We start from the raw sequence: 18,920 nt of genomic DNA, 5'->3' as shown, positions 1-18,920 counted from the left end.
TCAAGAGGGCCAGCCAAACCACTGAGACATGCAGAAAAGGAGCATGGGTACCAGAGGGCTGCAGGACCTCTTTCAGAGAGATGACTTTATGAAGGTACATACTCATACTAACATGTAAGCCTAGATTTAATATAATAAAATGAGAATTTGGGGGTTTCATGTTTAAAGGTGGAACTATAATGTCACAAATATACCTGCTGGTGTACATGCTAGAAAAATGTGGAAACTGGTTTGTTTCCTAATGTGTTTGGTATCTGACTTTCATTTTCCCAGCTTAGTGCTGTGCAGTTTATGCTTAGCAAGTTTCTTCCTGTTGTTACAGGAACGTGCTGAGACCTGGCATTAGTTTGAAGAGCAATTGATATTGTTAATTAATGAGACTGGCATTTAAGTTTTGCTTTCTATCAGAAGATATAAAACAAGTTTTTATGAAGGAAGATAGGTAATATCTCCATTTTACAACTAAAGAACCGGAATACAAGATATTAAATGAAGTTTCTATGGTCAGCCAGCAGATCAGATACAGAATCCAAATTAGGAACTAGGTCTTAGTCCTAAAGCCTTTATACTGGATCTTTTTTGATTTTCTAAACTTGAAAAATAATTAGGTTTCACCACTAAATATCACACATGAAGATATAATTGATTTTTTTCAAAATGCTTTTAGAGTTTTCCTTTGAATATTAAATACATAAAGATTGGTGTACAGTTAATTAAGAGAAAATGTCACTAAGAAAATACATTGTTACAGCATAATGGTTTCCTGCTGATAGGGATATGCTGAGAGTGAGATAAGCAAGATGGAGTAATTTATTAAGCAACAGCACACTCCAGGCAGTGCATTTCAGGAGGATTATATCACGCCTTGGGTGGTAGTACAAGGAACAAGACTGAGAATTCTGAGCAGCTTTAACCATCCGAAAAGTATTATAATGACTTAGAAGTGCCAGGGCTTGGAGTCTATTTTATTGCTCTTATGAAATGTAATTTAAAGAAGGCAAATAGTAAGATTTGCTCATTAACTGGGCATTATGAACATAATTGGCCATTACTTACACCACCGATGACCAATCAAAATCTCCAGTTGTGACCAGCATTTTAAACTAACCAAAACATAAGGGGATAAAAAAATGGCCCACCAGTGATGCTTTCACATCATTTATTTTATAACTTTGCTAGGTTAAGCAAGAGTATTAAGAACTCTGAAGAAAATAATACTTTTGCAGGTAATACTTCAAGCACCCATTATCCTATGGTCAAACCCTATTTATAAAACTATAATAAATGTTTGTTTTGTTGCAATCACTGAGAAGTGATTAAATCTTGAATCATTCAGCCATTTTAAACATATTTCCTGTTATAGCAAAAAAAAAAAAAAAAAAAAAATCACCTGCCTGGTTCTCTTTCTTACAGACATTTCCAAGTGAAGCAGAGCCTTACGTCTTTACCTGCATAAACTAAAATCCTGCCAGTCCAGTTCAGAAATACCTCCTCTTACAGAAAAATTTAAAGTAAAATGAACAGAGTGGGACAAGAGAGAGACAATGTCTTTCTATTGTGTCTTTCATATTAAATACAAAACATTGTAATTTTCTATATAACTTCATTATTTTCTCTACATTCAGTTGAATTCTATTAAACTAAGTAAGCTTATCACTGTATTCTGAAGCAAATTTTGAGAGGCTGCTCTCAAAATAAAATCCTCTAGAACATTCCTCTGCAAGTACTTGGTAAAAATTACACAGCATTTCACCTGTCTCAAAAAACCAATCTATTATAAAAAAAGTGTTGGGAATAACTCTAAATCCTGAACTTCTGTTTCTTAAATCATTGGTTTTCTCCAGTAATGGTGAAAGCAGAGTGTTCTCTAGAATATTTCATAACAAGAGCCCATCAAGTAGTAGAAAGCTAATAGAAAACCTTCAGGAAGCTAAACTAGGTTCTCAGCAAGTATAAATAGACATTGTGCCATTGCAGTGATTTGATTCAGTTAATCTTGATGAAGCTTTTAGTAAAGTTTTTAGTAAACTCAATTTCCTCTCTGAGACAGTTCTTTGCTCCCTGTCCATATGGTAGGTTTCCAATATTGGTGTGTTCTAATAAGGTCACAATTTGAGGGTATAGTGACAATGCCAGGGCTGAAGAGAAAGAAAAATGTGGTTGTATAGAATAGCACAAAAGCTGAGCAAAGACTATATGATACAGCATTATAATGTATCACTCAAACTGGTTGAGGTAGGAAGGGACCTCTGAAAGCCATCTTGTCCAGACAACCCCTGCCCAAGCAGGGCCACCTAGACCCAGTTGCCTAGGACCTTGTTCAGATGGCTTTTTAATATCTCCAAGGATAGAGACTCCACAACCTCCCTGGGCAACCGGTGCCAGTGCTGTCAGCTGGGTCGCCCCCAGCATGTGCCGGTGCACAGGGTTGTTCCTCCCCTGGGGCAGGACTCTGCACTTCTCTCTGTTTAGCTTTGTTGAATATATAATAATAAAGGCCTGAGGAGGAGCCAGGCCAATGGAAAAGAGAAGAAAGAGCAGGACTAGTGGGGTCACAAGTGATACCCAAGAAGAATGCTACAGCAATGGTGACCACCAGCTGCAGCATGAGGCAGGCAGAGAGCAAAACCTGTGAGGAGCGGATTGAGAAGCCAAGGGGAAATATGGAGGGACAGAGAGAGGAAACCCACTGAAAAGGAAACCTTAACAACATTTTCTGTCCAACTGGCAAAAGGTAATTTTGAAAAGAAGCAAAATACAGAGCTTTTTCTACGTAGTTTTTTAAGATAGCAAGTCGAAAAGAACAAATTCAGAAGCCATGACACTAAATTTCAACATAACTGAAATCCTCCATAGTCTGAATCTACAAATTTGCTTCATCTTTAGACATAAATAAACAACTTGGAGATAACAGATATTATCTGAACTACTCATGCCTGAATGAGTAGTTCAGAGTCAGAAGCATTTGTTTTTAATATTATCCACAGCACAGCATGGCCAAGATCACTGAAAATTGTCTGCCTTCTTAGTGGTCACAGTATATTGCAGATTCAGTGGGCATATTGGGTAGTAAGACAAAGCATTTCAGTGCACTGGCCATCATTTTTTTTGTTTAAATGAAGAATAAAAAACCCCACTTCACAGTTTATACACTTTTATATTAATTGAGCCTCCCCAGTTACATCGCAGGTCTACTGTCAAAATCGTCTCTTCTAACAAAACATCACATGTATCTTGCAAATACAAAAATAATGTATATAAATACATACACATTGATCTCTGTAATGAATCAACATAAAATTAAAAGGGCAACTGAGAGAAGATATACCTCTAAATTATGAGAGTCTCAAAAAGATACCTAGACTGGTCACTCCAACATGGGGGGGGGGGGGGGGAGGGGAGAAAGCCAAGTTCAAGACCTAAGCTTAAATGATATAAGAACCAGTGACATTAAGTTTCAATCTACATTTGAGGGAACAATTCAAAATACTTAAATTTTGCAACTGAGCATGATAGTAATCATAGACCTGCCTTAAAAACTATTGGAGTGGTCTGTGCTGACTCTAGTCTACAGACAATGACACACTATTTTTCTCTGATCTTTCAAAAGTTGCAAAAGGTTAAAACCTGTTAGTAGAATTTGATGAGAACATCAGAGTCAAGGCTGAAAGAAAATATAATGTGACACAGTGCTAAAATCTTCAGATTTTTTAACTATTTCAGAAGAAACAAGCAAAAGAAGTCCTTTCTGTTCCAATCAAAATAGGTTATAGGTTTCCTTAAGGAGTGATTTGTATTTTTGCACCAAAGGCCTCTTTTGTCTTCAGAGATGCGGCAAGTCTGGAGCCAGCCTGTGCGCTTGCAAATCATTCCTCTAGCTAGAGGAAAGAAAGATAAGACAATGCCAAAATGCGCTCGCTAGCCCCAAAGAATCCAGCTCTATCAAAGCACTAGGAATCCTTGGTTAATGCTGCTTTGTTTCTGTCAGTGCGGGATATAAAAGCATCTTTGGCTGTATGTTTGGATAACAGAAATGAGTACCTTGTCATGTTTTAAATCAGCAGCTGAAAGACTTCTTAAGTGAATGTGACAGTATTTGAAATGTCCCATGCTGCCACACTTAAGACATGCCAATCACAATTAATAGCAACAGATTTGCTATTCCAAAACAAATAAAACCTGCAGAGTTTTTCCGCTGAATGAAGAGCTGATGAGTGAAAACAGAAGCAAAATTATCACAATAGCCAGTTAGCCTGTCAATGGAAATTACATTCATTTGTCTGTATTCACAAGGATTAGTAAACAATAACGCTTCAGCTAATATAGTTTTTGTTATATTCAAATTGAATGTGAAATACAGGCTGACATTATAAATGGATCTCTTACTCCTTTGCACTGGATTTCTGAGGTCTTCTGAGTCTTTATGTTTAAATTGGTCTGTAAGTTTCCCATATTTTGGTATCAACCCTATTAAATTTGTGTCATTTTTCCTTCTAGGAAATTAAGGACTATCCTGCTTGTTATTTGAAGGAGAGATTTATCTATAGCTTCCCCTCACTCAGTAGGAACCAAGTGAATATTTTATATAATTCTAGTGGATTCTAAAGAGTTGTGCTGAAAATTCACTTGGTAGGGTGGTAAGATCTCTCTCTGAAAATAAATGCCTCTCACTTTCCAAGTTCTGTGAATTTCTTTTTCTCAAGTCCCACAACAGTTTTGGTGCTCCCAGCTGCCATGTCCCACCTGCAGGTTTTACTAACACTGAGTTGCACCTCATGACCCTCTTACCATGGGGAGTGGATGCAGATCTCCTTGAACAAACTCCTTTTCTTTGCTTTTTTCAGTAAATTCTGCTTTTTTGTCATCTGGTCCCACTTATTTTCATTTAATTTCTTCCTCATCTTTATGCTTAATTCAAGGCTTCCCTCTAAGCCCTCCTCAAGCATTCATTTTTACTGACTGATCAAAAACCCTTTTCTTTGTAAGCTAACTGAGCATTTATTGAAGAGCTCCCTTGCAGGCTACTACTCCGGACCTATGACTTAGGAAACTTTGGGACACCAGGCAACACAGGCTTACTTGGATAGACATAAGGCAAACAAATCAGATAATAATTCATGAGATTGAAGTGTGTGATTAAACTAGCTTTGCCTCCTTTAAACCTTTGCTGGGCAGTCTCCTATAAAGCTTTTAGGGACTAATGATGTTGGGAGTACAGCAGGGATGCTAAGGCTAATACCAAGCAATAAACCTGTGTAAAATTACTCACATTCATGCAGTAAAGAAACTAATTCACAAGTTTTAACCTAACAGGCAGACAGATGTAATGAGTCTAGCTCTGTAATGGACCAACTGCTCTCTCACAGTTGGATTCCCTAAGCAGTTACACTGGGAATATTTTGGACAGAAAGAAAACTTTATAAACTCACCCACATACATTCAAAAAACTTTTGTAGCTCTCAGCTGGCTCTGAAGTCTTTAGTTTTCTTTAAAAAAATCCACAACAAACATGAAACAATCTCTTCAGCTTTCCTCAGCTGGCCATCACTGCTCAATGCAAATGATAATTTTAAAAGTAATGTCTCTAGGTCAATGTGCTTAAAATCAGACCTCTTGTAGAAATTCTCAACTTCAGCTTTTCTTCTTTTTTTGGATGGTGACATTAATTTAGCTTTTTTCCCTTCTAGGAGTTTCATACTTGATATTCATGCATACCTTTAGCTTTTATGGATGTAATCTGATTGTTTCTAATAGGGAATAATGTAACTTCCAAGTTACATGTCGCCAGTGTTACACAAATATGATGCTTTTACCTAGATCATTCCATCCAAATTCATGTTAAAATCCAAAAAACTATCTGGGAGTTTTGAGGCTGCAGTGGCCATGGCTCTTTGTAGAGCAGATGCTCCATGCAATTACAAATAGGTGTACCTGCAGTGCTAGCAGTAACTGATGAACAACTACATGGATATGCCAGAAGGTATTCATTCTGTTTTGTTTTCAAGTGTTACTATCCAAATGTTCTTTGTTCTCATATGAAGCTGTGTTTTCTTATTCCACTTTGCATTACAACCCTAATTTGTAGACCAGAATTTTAAGTAGTATATACTAAGCCAAGATCTGTAGTCCCTGATGTCTTTAGGATGCATGGTTAAAGCTCTGCCTGAAGAGGTAGATTGTGAAGGACTTGGAGATATAAACAGAATTGGGGAACAGCCTGGGCTACATCAGATGTTAGAGGGGATTGAGAAAGCATCCAAGAAGGCCAGAGAAGGTTGAGTCTAAACATTGTATAGGAAAATTGAGATAAATCAGAAGAGGGAGGAAAGAGTATCAGATACAATAAGACCATTTAGCACTGGTGGCTACTCAAAACTTAGCTCAAAATCCAAATCCCAACATTTTCTGTCTAAGTGTGTAAGAACGTTGCACTCACATTAACTATGAATAATTCTCTAGCAGATGATGAGAAATACTTTTTTTCCCCAGAGAGAAATCATCTTTCTCTAGACAACTACAAATCAAAACAAGCTACCATGTAGTGCTCCGAACTTCTCATGGTTCCCACACTGGGCACCCAAATGTCTTAGAAACCTTATAGCACAAGGCTTTCCAGTGCTCCCAGTCCCTCATGGACTGTGGGAGGGAGGCAGGGAAGAGGAAGGTCTCTATAGCAATGGGGAGGATATACAGGTTTTCTCTCGGAGGCAGAGTCTCCCTCTGTCTCTTACCTTGTTGCACAAAGGATCCGTACACAAACCACATGGAGTTGTAGAGGGTTGTGGAGGTCATGGATCCCATCTGAAGGCGAGGGGGGTTGAGCCAGTTCAAGAGGTAGACCAGTAGCCCTACTAACAGCACAGTGCCAGCTATGCATGCCCACAGCGAGAGGTCAAACGGTGCCAAGCAGGCAAACATGTCCACTGTCTTCTCCGCCTTTCGAAGCAGTACGCCCACTGAGTAGTCCATATAACGTGTTGTAAAGTCCACCACATTTTCCCTGTCGGGGGTGATGGTTAGGGCAGAGATCCCTATATCGGCTCTCTGAGGAAAGAGGGAAAGAGAACAACATGCATAAGTAGGAGCTACAGAAAAGATCTTTGTTCCTCTGTGCTTTATAGCAGCTAAACTTAGGGAGAAGCAGATGCCAAGGCCAACATCTTAAGCATTGTATGTGTGAACACAGAAGTGTGACTAAAGCTTGAACAGAATAGCTGTACTACGTGCCTTAGTTTCTGTAAGAAAACCTCACTTGGTAGACTTGGGCACATTACCTCTCCAAGTTGTTATTTTCCAAGGAATCAAAATACTTCAAATACAGATAATAGCTGGAGGAAATCTACTTCTGGTTATTTTTCTCAGCCTGGCTTACTGAAGCCATCATTGTCATTGTGCAAAAGGCAGACCTTGTGCATAGCATTTCCAATCAGAGAAAATTAGTTGCCTGGCAGAGCCACATGATATCCAACATTTTGATGACATGATGATCACGACAAAGGGCCACTGCACTGGGGGCACTTGGAATTCTGAAAAACATAAATTTTGGCTGCAGAGTCTGAAGTGCAGAAAAGCAGATATTCCACACAGTTCCTTTACTATTAATTCCTCTATATCATTCTTTCTGCTAAGCAATTCCTCTCTATGCCAACCTGTCCTGCAGCTACTCCTTGGACTTGTTTTGTCCCATTTACATTTTTTTGTAATTTAAAGAACCCATTTCAGATGAGAAGAGGATGAATAACATTCCTTGATCTAATCATTGTATTTCACAGCATGTCTGGGTATTGGATCTCCAGAGGCAGCAGGCACAACTACAGCAGGTGCTATTTTATTTTTCACAGGTACAATTAGAACTGCAGTGAAAACAAGAAAGGGCATTTAAAGTCGACACATTAACACCATTTTAAAAAGTCCAAATACTGAACAAAAATATTATAAATTCTAGATATTTTAATATGAAAGAGAGTACTTTAAATACTTTAAGCTGCTACTAGTTTGATTTAATCACTCTCTGTTCTGCCTAATGCAGTATGTGGTCTTTTGGAAGGGGGTGAGGAGAGCTCAAAGGCTTGAAAGTGTGTCAAGTTTTATCAACTCTCTTGAATTTCTTCTTGCCCAAAGAAGGCCATAGAGATTACTAGCTATTTAGAAATGTGACGTGAAGTATTAAGTGGGAAGGTATGGCAGCTGAAACTGATTAGAATCAAATTTGCAAATCATCTGGGCTCTTTTAATATCACCTGCAAAACACTCTGCAGCCCATGGTACAAACACATTTTTAATCACAGTGCACTTAATACTTTGGTTTAAATGATGTTACTGTATATTAATTGTTCACTGGCTTGAGAAAGTGGTGGAAGATAGCTGGAGGCCTGATGATTTGGACAAAAAAGTGTTTGAAAATATTGATTTGCTTAAAAGCCATGAATTATAGCTTCAGCTTTAATTTGTGAGTTAGATTCTCTACTGTCTTAAGTGAAGCTGTGTTGACGTGCACAGCTAAAAGCATAGCTTCATGAATTCACTTCATGTCCCTTCCTAGCAATTTTTTGTGAGTGATGATTTAACTGCCCTTTGCCCATGGGCGGCAGCAAACCCAGTCAGTAAGCCAAGTAAAAGTTTTTTCAGAATTTTCCATGGAAACATTCAGATCATCTAAGTCTCTATCCTCTGATTATAAAACTTCTGGTCAACGAGTGACTTGAGAGATTCACAGTATCTGCTAACAGTTAAGTCCTAGCTCCATCGAGCAAGTTGCAAAGCAGTCATCATTTGAACTATTTTCTACAATTGTGAATATAAATATACTTTAAAAATAATTTAAAAATGTGAAAGTCCAATGCTCTATACCAATATTAGTCAAACAGGAAAATATGGTTATATTTAATGAATAGGGTTGTTTGGGGTTTTTTACCTGAATGTATACAAAAAAGTGAAATAGGAGTTCAGGGTTACAGGAGGACACATGAAAACAAAAAGTTCTAGACTTAGCCCCTGCTGTTTAACTTTAGCTGCATTATTAATTATCAACATGTTACTAAAATACTTCCCTACCACACTAGATTACCATGAGGTGCTAATTCAAGTTGTATTTGTAAGATATTTAAAGATTCTCCACTGAAAAGCAATATACATAAGTAAAGATACTTTTACCAGATAATAATTACTGTAAGACTAAATGACTAACAGAATTTTTTGCTTTTCCCCCTCTTTTTAAAAAGATAAACATATTTCTCCATGAAATATGTTGAAGGACATTGCATGAAAAAGCACAGTATGTCTTATTTGTGGAAATACTGCTTCTATTTTACATCTCTGGGGAGCAGACCCTCCAAATTCCCCAGCATTATGGTTCCACTCTGGTTATCAGCCAGGTATGACAGAGGAGCGACATTGTCCCAATGGAAATGTTGCATTTCCTTTGTCATACTGCAGCAGCAATTGTGATATAATTATGTCTTGTGATTGAAGAGTGGTAGTAAAGTAAAAAATAGAAAGGAGGGAGATAAGTCTTGACTTGTCAGTACTCCTGTGTTTAGCTGTTTACAAAAAAGTTACACTGAAATATGACAACTCATATTCTTAACTTACTAAATTGAATCATAAACACCAGTTTACCAGAAAACTATATGTTTAACACAAAACCAAGCTTAAGCTTAACTTACTAGTTGATCTACTGATGGTGAGGATTCTTAATTACATACAGATTCTGTCGACTTGTATCAAAATTGGAAGATGAAAAAATTAAATGCTTGTCATTAACATGTCAAATTGGATCAGAGAAGACATCAGTTTGAAGAAGTCAAGTTTCACTTAGTGCTTCTGAGATAGAAAGGCAAATGCATGCAATTATGTCAATATTTAGAAGTAAAGCTGCCAATCTGAATTATAAATATGTAAAACTGTCCACACACTAAGTTTTTGCAGTGCCAAAATCAACCAACAGTCTGCATCTTAGATGTCTGTTTAACACATTTCTGATGAATGAAACTGCGACTTCTGAAACTGACTGACTGAAAAAAGCAGCAGAGGGCATTATTTTTCTTTACGTGACGTGCTTAGAAATTTATATTCCTTAACAGCAGTTCTCCTGAGGTCATTGTAGAGCAACATTACCAGAACCAGAAAATCCAAAACAAATGACCAAATGGGTCTGACAGCATTGTTACTGGTGTCACAGAACCAGCTCTTCAGCAAAGCCTAGAAATCCCTGAAAAGCCCCTATGCTATTGCTTAAGCAAGCACATCTTGTACACATAGAAAGCAATCTTATGATGATTCCTGTGGTTCATGATCAAGAACAAGGAAACTAAAGGAATCTACTTTAAATTGCTCCTGTGAGGCTTTTCATTTTATCCATTTTCAATGTCAGATTAAGTTTCAACAAATGCTGGAAGTAATAAACCACAGTCTCACGTGTTATACAGTTATTAATATGGACATGCAAAAATTAATCAGAGAGACATTTTTGCTCAAGTTAACACATACACATCCAAATAATTCTCCTTTTACTCAGCTATTATTTTTTCCTTCTCACTTTGTCCTCCCTGTATGCTTTCTCCCTTCCTATGCTACTCCCCTTAGGAAGATGAATTAAAAAAAGAGCCTCATAAAAGGCTTCTACTTGGCTTGCAGTTTCTCTTAGAAATGTTTAGGCATGTATTTAGTTTTCCTTTTCTGATGGACCTGAGTGGAATCAGGCAGTTTTCCCTACACTATTTGCTTCCTGATGGCTCCTCATTGAAAAAAAATCCTAGCAATCAAGGTAGCATGGTGAAATGTGGGAAATAATGGTTGATGGATGTGAGTATCACCAGGAATTCCAGAGCCATGCTGGAAAGCCTGCTGTCCTCTCCCAGAAGTGGCATTAGCCACTTCTCTTGCCTGTCACACAGGGTCATCCCTCTGGTAATGTGGACTTGAGGGCAACTAAAGTTGTGCTGTGGAAGGACACCGATAACTAATAGCAGAAGAAAGATTTGCAGTAAAGCACTGCTCCCCTGACATGGTTTTAGCCTCTCCACAGAAAGCTGCTGCACTCTCAACTAATCCTGTTTGTGAGCTGAAGCTCTGCGGGATGCACTGGAAGCCCCAATCATTTGACAGGTCAGGGGCAAGAGAACTACATGCTTCTCTCAAAGAGCATTTTTCCTCCATAGACCTTCTGGTTCAGGTGTTCAGAAAACAGAAAGCTTTCCATAGCATGGTTACATTCAGTTTACTTTGACAGGAGAAGGTGTATGGAGCAAGGATGTACCTAACATAGGTCTTGACAATCAAAGGAGGGGAGGCTTGAATCAATTTCCAAATTCAAATTAAAGACCAGTTGCTTTGATCTGCTGATTCCAGCTCCTATTTTAGCAGCCAACAGGGACTTTGTCTTCAAAGCTGGAACAGAGTGAACTTGGCATAATGTCACATCCATGAGGCCAGCTGTGGACCTAGGGCATGTACTTGGCACCGCAAGGCTTCTGCCCTGCACTGCAGCTCAAGCAGGGCTGCTGCAAACAAGAGCAGCCCGGGACTGCTCTCACTGATACCAGGACGTGCATCAGAGCCCGCTGCACGCTGAATCAGATTAATGCAAACAGCATGTATTGATCTTGAACACAGAAATTACGTGCTTGCTACAGCAACTGCCATTTCATATGGCACATCTTCTGTAATGGCCACAGACATCCTTCTCAATGAGATGCACTCAAAAAGAGAAGGCAGCTATTTTCCATTACCCTTGAGTGGAACTTGTCTTTTACAGAAATACATTGTTCCCAACTCATTTCTGGCTCAAGCACTAACAGGCAGAGAGCATTCCCTCTGTTTCTGGATTTCCTCCACATGTTGGCGAGACTATCATGTGAGACTTGTTGGGAAAACAAGGAAACGCTCTGTTTTAAACAGGTTAGACCTTTAATTTGAAACTATTCTCTGCTCCTTTGCTTCCCCTCACAAAGTTGCCAAGCAGATAGATATTTGAGCTCTGGGAGCAGAAGTCAGTTCACAGTAAATAAGAAAGCAGCCTTTCAAGAACAGCTTGCATTTGGTAAGGGGTAAATATACACTGGCTGCTCGCCCAGAGGTTCTCTTTGGCCTTAAGAGGGACAGAGAGGGGGAAAGAAGGACACAGTGAACCTTTACTGTTAATTATATAAGGGTCAAGGGAGATAAAAAATTATACATTGCAATAGTATTGGGAAAACAAGTTTTTTGAATTCCAAACGCAGTTCCACTAACCCTTCATACTTTTGTAACTGTACAGAAAGATTTCATATCCATTAAGACTCATTTACAGCAAAATTGTAGCAGACTGGTAAATCTGTTCCGCTCATGACATCTACCTATAGATCTAGGTGGTTACTACCTTAAGCATGTTATTAGAATTATATGAGTCCCTGCCTACTAAGGGGACAAGAATGCCATACATATTTTTCAGTGAACCATTTGATTTCAGTTGTTATGAGTTCTGCCTTATGAATCACTCATTTCAAACAAATAAAAAATGTTCCAGTCCCACTTCCATCTCCAAAGCTATCTAGGACTAAGACCCCTCCAACTCGTGTTATGCAGCGGCCTACTGAGTCCATTGCTGAGTACTGCAGAGAGTAGGGCATACGATAACATCAGATTTAAGGAGCAGAAAAAATGGTAAAAATAAATCAATAGGCCATTGTCGTGTTACCTCTCATTATTAGATGAGGGATTTTTAGTTGTTAGAGTTTAGAAGATGGAGGAGAATACACTTTTCTAAGTGGCTCCAGCTTACCATCTATGATCACAGTGTTCCACTTTCCAGCTTTGTAAGGGCATCCGGAGATGGCAAAGGAAGTTTATTACTACAGTCTAGAGGTATGAACTGTGCCACAGGTATGGCATGTGTGGTTGTTTCCTATTCCAACAGGTTTCCTACTGCTCAGGAAGGCAGAATAGGTTAAACCTATCACTAATTTTTTTCCCCATGGGGATCATTTTTTGATTATTTTTTCCTCCCCCCCCCCCTTTATTGCAAGACTTGTTTTCCAGCATTTTGCTAACTTTTAGCTGAAGTATTTAATAATTAGGTCCTGTATCTGACTGCGCTGCTCCTTATTCTTTGCTGTGATTACCAATTAAATTCCACCTGCAGATTTGGAAAAGCATTTCCGTAAACAACCAGTAAGTTATTTACATGAATATCTGCTGCACTTATTTAAGGAAAAACAACAAATGTAGGTCTCTAGCTGTAAAAGCTGCCTCTACGGGTTAACTAAAAGCAAATAAAATATATATGTTCATGGCACAAATGAGACATCAGCAGAATAGAGTCTGCATAGCCCTTTCTCAGTGGGAGAAACTGCAAGCAGATAAGATGTGAAGAGTGGAAAAAAAAAGAAAAATATGGTACATTTATTTGGTTTAGTTTATTTATGAAACAATATTGAACATTTAATGTAAAATTAAGTAGACTAAATGGTTTATTAATTACAGAATAGAGAATATACTACTCTTGATTCACACATCTACATAATGTGTTATTATATATCAATAAAACATTTTCTGTTGATTATATACTTCATGTACTCATCACACCAACATTTTTCTAAGTGGTATACATTATTTATGTAATGTATCACTAATTACTGCAACACCAATTTTTCCTCTTTCGAACAGCCTCTTCAACTCATTTTTGTCGGGTCTTGCCAAATTAATTAGGATGCTGTGCATCCCATTATTTGTCTGTATTCAGATTTGATACTCTTGTACTTTGGTTGGAAAAAAGAGATTGCCCTGCTTCTTAAATAGTTTTTTCTTTACAACCCAATGCACCTGGGCATACTATCAAATGCTGGTGACACACAATGAACAAAGTGCTATCAATGGCTCATTAAAAGAGGTTACTGGCTAATATAAACATAATATACCACATATTATTTAGCTTTATCACATGACCTTATTTAGTAAGTTATTAATAACCTTACCTTAAATACCAGTTCTCCTATCAGGCCGTTCCATGACCCATCATCTTGAGGACTCCCATACTTGTGATCTGGTGCAACATAAATTTCATATTTAAAGCCGAGGTAAGTAGCCAAGGCTTCCAACACGTCTATTGAGAAGCCCTGATACTTCTTCGGTTTTCCCAGAACATTTTCAGACACCATGACAAAAGGCTCTTCCTAAACAGAAAATAAAGGAGGCAACTGTTAGTAAAGCAATTACACACCACATTTGGGTGCTGGTTTTTTTTAAAAGCAAAGGAGGAACTATTTAAATACTGTTTATACAAAACTTTCCTACAATGCATTGTTAGTGGTGCCTCTTGCATTCTGCAAAATGATAATTTGTTATGTATTTACTTCAACAGAGAAATTTTATTCTCTATTATGTATTTCAGAAGTAAATCTTCTGTTGTAATATTACAACTGAAATGCTTTTCAGTAATGCCTTCTGACCACACTTATGCTTGGTAGGGCAGACATATGTCTGTCTATACAGAGGATTCTACAGTGCTCCAGTTTCCACTGGCTGGGCAGACACTCTATCTGACAAACACAACTACTAATTCATGCTGTAAGGAATGAAAAACATGGCAAAATAAGATGTACCGCAGAAACATGCATTCCTCTTGTCCTTCTATTCTAATCTGAATCTGAATATAAGCTCGTTGATTTTAAATAGTTCTATCCAAAGAGCATTGATTTAATTAGTTTAGGGAAAATCGATTATGGGACTTAAGTTTGTCTATAAGAATGATTGGTGAATATTCATCAAAAGGATGACCGTAATAAAGGATACAAATAGACGCTGAAAGTTGGAATTGGTTGGTAAGATTTCCAAACAATATGCTTTGCTTTTCCTTATCCCCAAGATCTGTAATTGTTTTCTCTATTTTTTTTTTAAATCATATTTCTAATAACATTTTCAGAAAGAAATAATTTTTTTTGGCTAACTTTAATTTCTTTTTTCCCCTCTCTATTATTCTTCCGGTTGAGTATTTAATTTCTGGACATTCTCCTTCACACAAGCACAAAAAGAGATCATATTTCTGAGCACAAAAAATATATATTAGCCATAGATGAATCTCACTTATGTTTGTTCTTTATTTTCTCTGAGAACATGTCTCATCTACCTAAGTAGAGCAAAAGTATCAAATCCCCCCAAAAAGCATGAGGGCACTGTAACACTTATGGGGTTTTGTTTTGCTTTTTTTTTTTTTTTAATATTCTGTATTTCTTCCTTTTAATTCTTTACATGGTGCTGTAATTTAGTATCAGTTTATCAGGAACTTCTATTCTGAGGTGCAAGAAGTTAGTTCTGGATTGTCATGGCCATGACAAGTACATGAAACCACTTCCTGATCACTTCCTCCTACTCTGCATAACCCACAAGCACACAGAAGAAAACAGAATTGATTTTCTGCAGCATTTGTGACCCAAACTTTAATTGTAACTCCAGAGGCATTTTTGTTTGTGTTTAAATAATTTTTTTCTTTGTTATTCTACTACTCACCTCTGTCAATGACTTTGAAGCCAAAGTACTTTCCACAAATTTTTCACTAATACTTCACTAAATATTTTTAGTTTGTTAGTGTGTCACTCTATATGAACAGGTATCACTGAACTGCAGGCAAGATGTTCTCGGAATAAGAAAGCATCATTTGTAAATGCTTGAGTTAACATTCATGAGGATAACCACATGCTGAGGATGCTGCCAAAGAAGCAAGGATGCAACCAGACTGCACTGGCAGGATGTTCTTTTCTGACTGCAGGAAATCCAGAAAAAAAAACCCAACCCCCCAAAACAAAAACAAAACGCCAAACCAACCAACCAACCAAACAAAAAAACCCACACAAAAAGAAAGAAGGGTTGACTGTCTCAAGTTATTATTTCTCACTTGTCAGATAGAATTTCTTTCTTCCAAATTATCCAAGATCAGCCAAATGGAATAAAAATGGAGGACAGCACGTGCAAGTGAATTTTTAAAGTAGTTTTCCAGTTCCTGGGTTCCAAGAACATTGAAGGAATTGAGACTAAGTTGATGAAAGCCTCTCCTAAATGAAAACACAGAGCGAATTCAGCTTTGCTGATCACTTGGATGAGAGATTCCCTACATACAGACTCAAAACTACTGGAAAAAAATGTTTCCACAAAAAAATAAATATTGCAATTTACCAATCTAAGCACACTATGCACAAAATTCTAAAGATCTATGTATACAAAGGGTGTTTTAGAAGTTGGTAATTTTCATATTAGAAAGGATTTATTCTTATCACTTCTAGGTTATTAGAAAATAGTTGCTCATAAACTGAATTTTATTCTGTTAGTTAAAAAGCAATTACTAATTGTACTGATTTAAAACACTGTTTAAAATGCAGTTTGTCACAACTAATTTCAGTCTTTTATTAAGCTGTGTAATATTGTTTGCTGTTGAGAGATTTACCAAAAAAAACCAATGACCAGTGTGCTATATATTTAATGAAATATAAATAGTCAAACAGCTTTATGCAAAGCAACTAACACTTCCCAATTTCTGTTGAAGCCTGGAGCAGCAAAATATTTAATTCTATTCCAAAAAAACCAAATCTATTGCTATGGGGTTTTTTTGTAATTGTTTACATTTCTCATAAGGCATTGAAAGAAGACAAAGGTATTTGTCTTGACACTCCCCTCCAAAAAAAATGCTGCAGGCTGAAACTTTGCCAGTTGCCCTTTTGTACACTGAGAGGGTGTTATGGGAGCCCCTATGGAAAGACATATACATCCCTACAGTACTGATGCTAAAATGATTGTCTCCATCTTTGAGAAAGCAGATCTTGTAGAAAGAAAATACATGAAAGAAAACCAGCCAATACATTTCTCACCTACTGTACAGAAAAATGCTGAGAAAAAAAAATAAGCTTGTAGAAAGTAGATGTCAAAACCCAACAAGCTAACTGATGAGTTTGGAGGTGGTAAAATACACCTGGATGATGAAGCTTCCATTCGATCCCAATAAATTCAAGAAAATCCTGATACACTTTCTCTCCAAAGCAAGTGGTAATTCAGACTATATAAGCAGGTCTTTCTCAGAGAAGCTGTAGAATTGCCATCTTTGGAGATACTCAAAACTCACCTGGACACAGTCCTGAACAACCTGCTCTAACATTAACCCTGCTTCACACAGATGCCATCCAAGGGTCCCTTCAAACCTAAATTGTGCTAGGATGCAGTGAAGTGATCCAAGGAAGGCCACTGTTCCTGCTTCTCCTTTTCTTCCATTTTTGGAGACACCTCTCTAGGGGACTGATGAGCCTCTGTGGGGCAAGAGCGGACTTCACAGCCTGTAAAGTCAGGGAAGTCTGGAAAAGCAAAGAAGTCACAACACGCATGACTGAGGAGGAAAAAAAAAAGGAAATTAATGGATTGCTCCCCCTTAATGTCTTGGTTTTGCAAGATGGATAATCTGCCTCACTGGACCCTATAGCCATCAGGTAGGGGATGGCTTTGCATCCAACCTCAATGGAGATCCGTTAAGAGAGGAGCTACTTTCCTTCTACTTTACCCCCAGTGTGCCTCCTTGTCAACTGAATGCAGCACTACTAAGCCTGTGATAAGGGCTCCTTCTCAAAATAGCTCCACAGTTATCGCTGTCTGGTTTCTTCTTGGGATCCAGGCTGTGCTGCCCTGATACAGAGGAGGATGGGTTTAAGATTCGATGTGGATCAAAGGATTTTACACAGTGCTGTGGGTTAACCCTGGTAGATAGCTAAGCACCACACAGCCAATACTACCTGCAGCAAAATGAAAGTCAGCAGCAAACAGGTAAAGTTTATATTGGGTGAAGCTGTGCATATTGCTTTTTACAGCTGTAAGAAGGCAAAGTCTGGTTCCAGATATGATTACCCCCTGAGCAAGAGAAGCTGCAAAATGCTAGCACACTAGCACATCTTAGGAAGGCTAAAGGCAGACTCAAGATTAAGGCAACATGGCATAAAAAAAGGAAATTTTTGAAAAAGATGATGTGATAGTACAAGTATGTTGGAGAAGCAGCTCACAAAAACACTTGTCTCCATTCATTTACCTATTATCACTAGGTTTCTAAAAGTTTTTAAGGAAGAAGCTACACCTTAAGACTGACATAGGTTAACAGCATGCTACATATTAAGACTGACACAAATTAACATCTTCCTCCCACCAGAGCAACTAGCTACCTTCTTATGCAATAGCTCTGCTGATTCTTGGTTCCTTCATTAAAGTAATTCTACTACTCAACCATCACAAATCTACTCAATTTCTGTCAGATGAGTTGATCTAATTGCCAGATAAATGCCAGCCAGGACAAGCACTGGAGTAAGACTGTACAAGGAGAAGGGAGGGAAGTACCAAGAATGTGCCCTTTATGGTACCGGGGAACGGTTAAGCATCTCGGACCATCTTACCCAAACCTATTTTCAGATGTTCAACACAATATTATTTGAGCACATTTCACAAATTAAAGTTTCTCACTGAAATACTTGGTTGAGTAAGAAGACTTATCATCACCACTTTCCACATGCAGAACTGAAATGCACAGATTTCATGAGTTGTACAGCTGAGAAGTGAATCCAAGTGTGTTGGGTCAGGGACAAATGCCTTAACCACAGACTGTTTTCCCTCTATCTTATTTTAATGCTTTAAAACATTTGTACTTACATAAGTATCTGTGTTCTGGCGAATCATGTGTGTAAGAGCAGGAAAACCAATAGTAGAAAGTAAGCATTAGATGAGAAAAAAGGACGGTGCGATCCAAAAATGAGATGTCTAGACCCAGGGAGAGAAGAGTCTTACTCTTGAAAGGATTGCTTGCTGGTGTAAAACTGCAAGTGGACAACAGTGACTGTAACAGCCCTAGTCCAGGGAGAACTGAGCAGGGCAATATAAGCACAAAAAGGAATGTGACACATCCAAAACCCAGCCCCCAACCCCTG

The 18,920-nt window shown here is 38.0% G+C and overlaps 1 protein-coding gene across 1 annotated transcript in view; it reads right to left on the bottom strand.

The window, feature by feature from the left end:
• GRID2 (glutamate ionotropic receptor delta type subunit 2) overlaps positions 1-18,920 on the bottom strand; it is a 737,675-nt gene that overhangs the window by 124,760 nt on the left and 593,995 nt on the right. The window contains exons 10-11 of the mRNA XM_075030714.1: positions 13,953-14,150; positions 6,732-7,044 (exon numbers count right to left, since the gene is read on the bottom strand). Of these exons, the coding sequence (XP_074886815.1) occupies positions 6,732-7,044; positions 13,953-14,150 (511 nt within the window). The remainder of the gene's footprint in view (positions 1-6,731; positions 7,045-13,952; positions 14,151-18,920) is intronic.

The sequence above is a fragment of the Buteo buteo genome, chromosome 1 (assembly GCF_964188355.1).
Source record: "Buteo buteo chromosome 1, bButBut1.hap1.1, whole genome shotgun sequence".
In the NCBI taxonomy this organism is placed as follows: Eukaryota; Metazoa; Chordata; class Aves; order Accipitriformes; family Accipitridae; genus Buteo; species Buteo buteo.
This window is presented reverse-complemented; position numbering and strand designations above follow the sequence as displayed.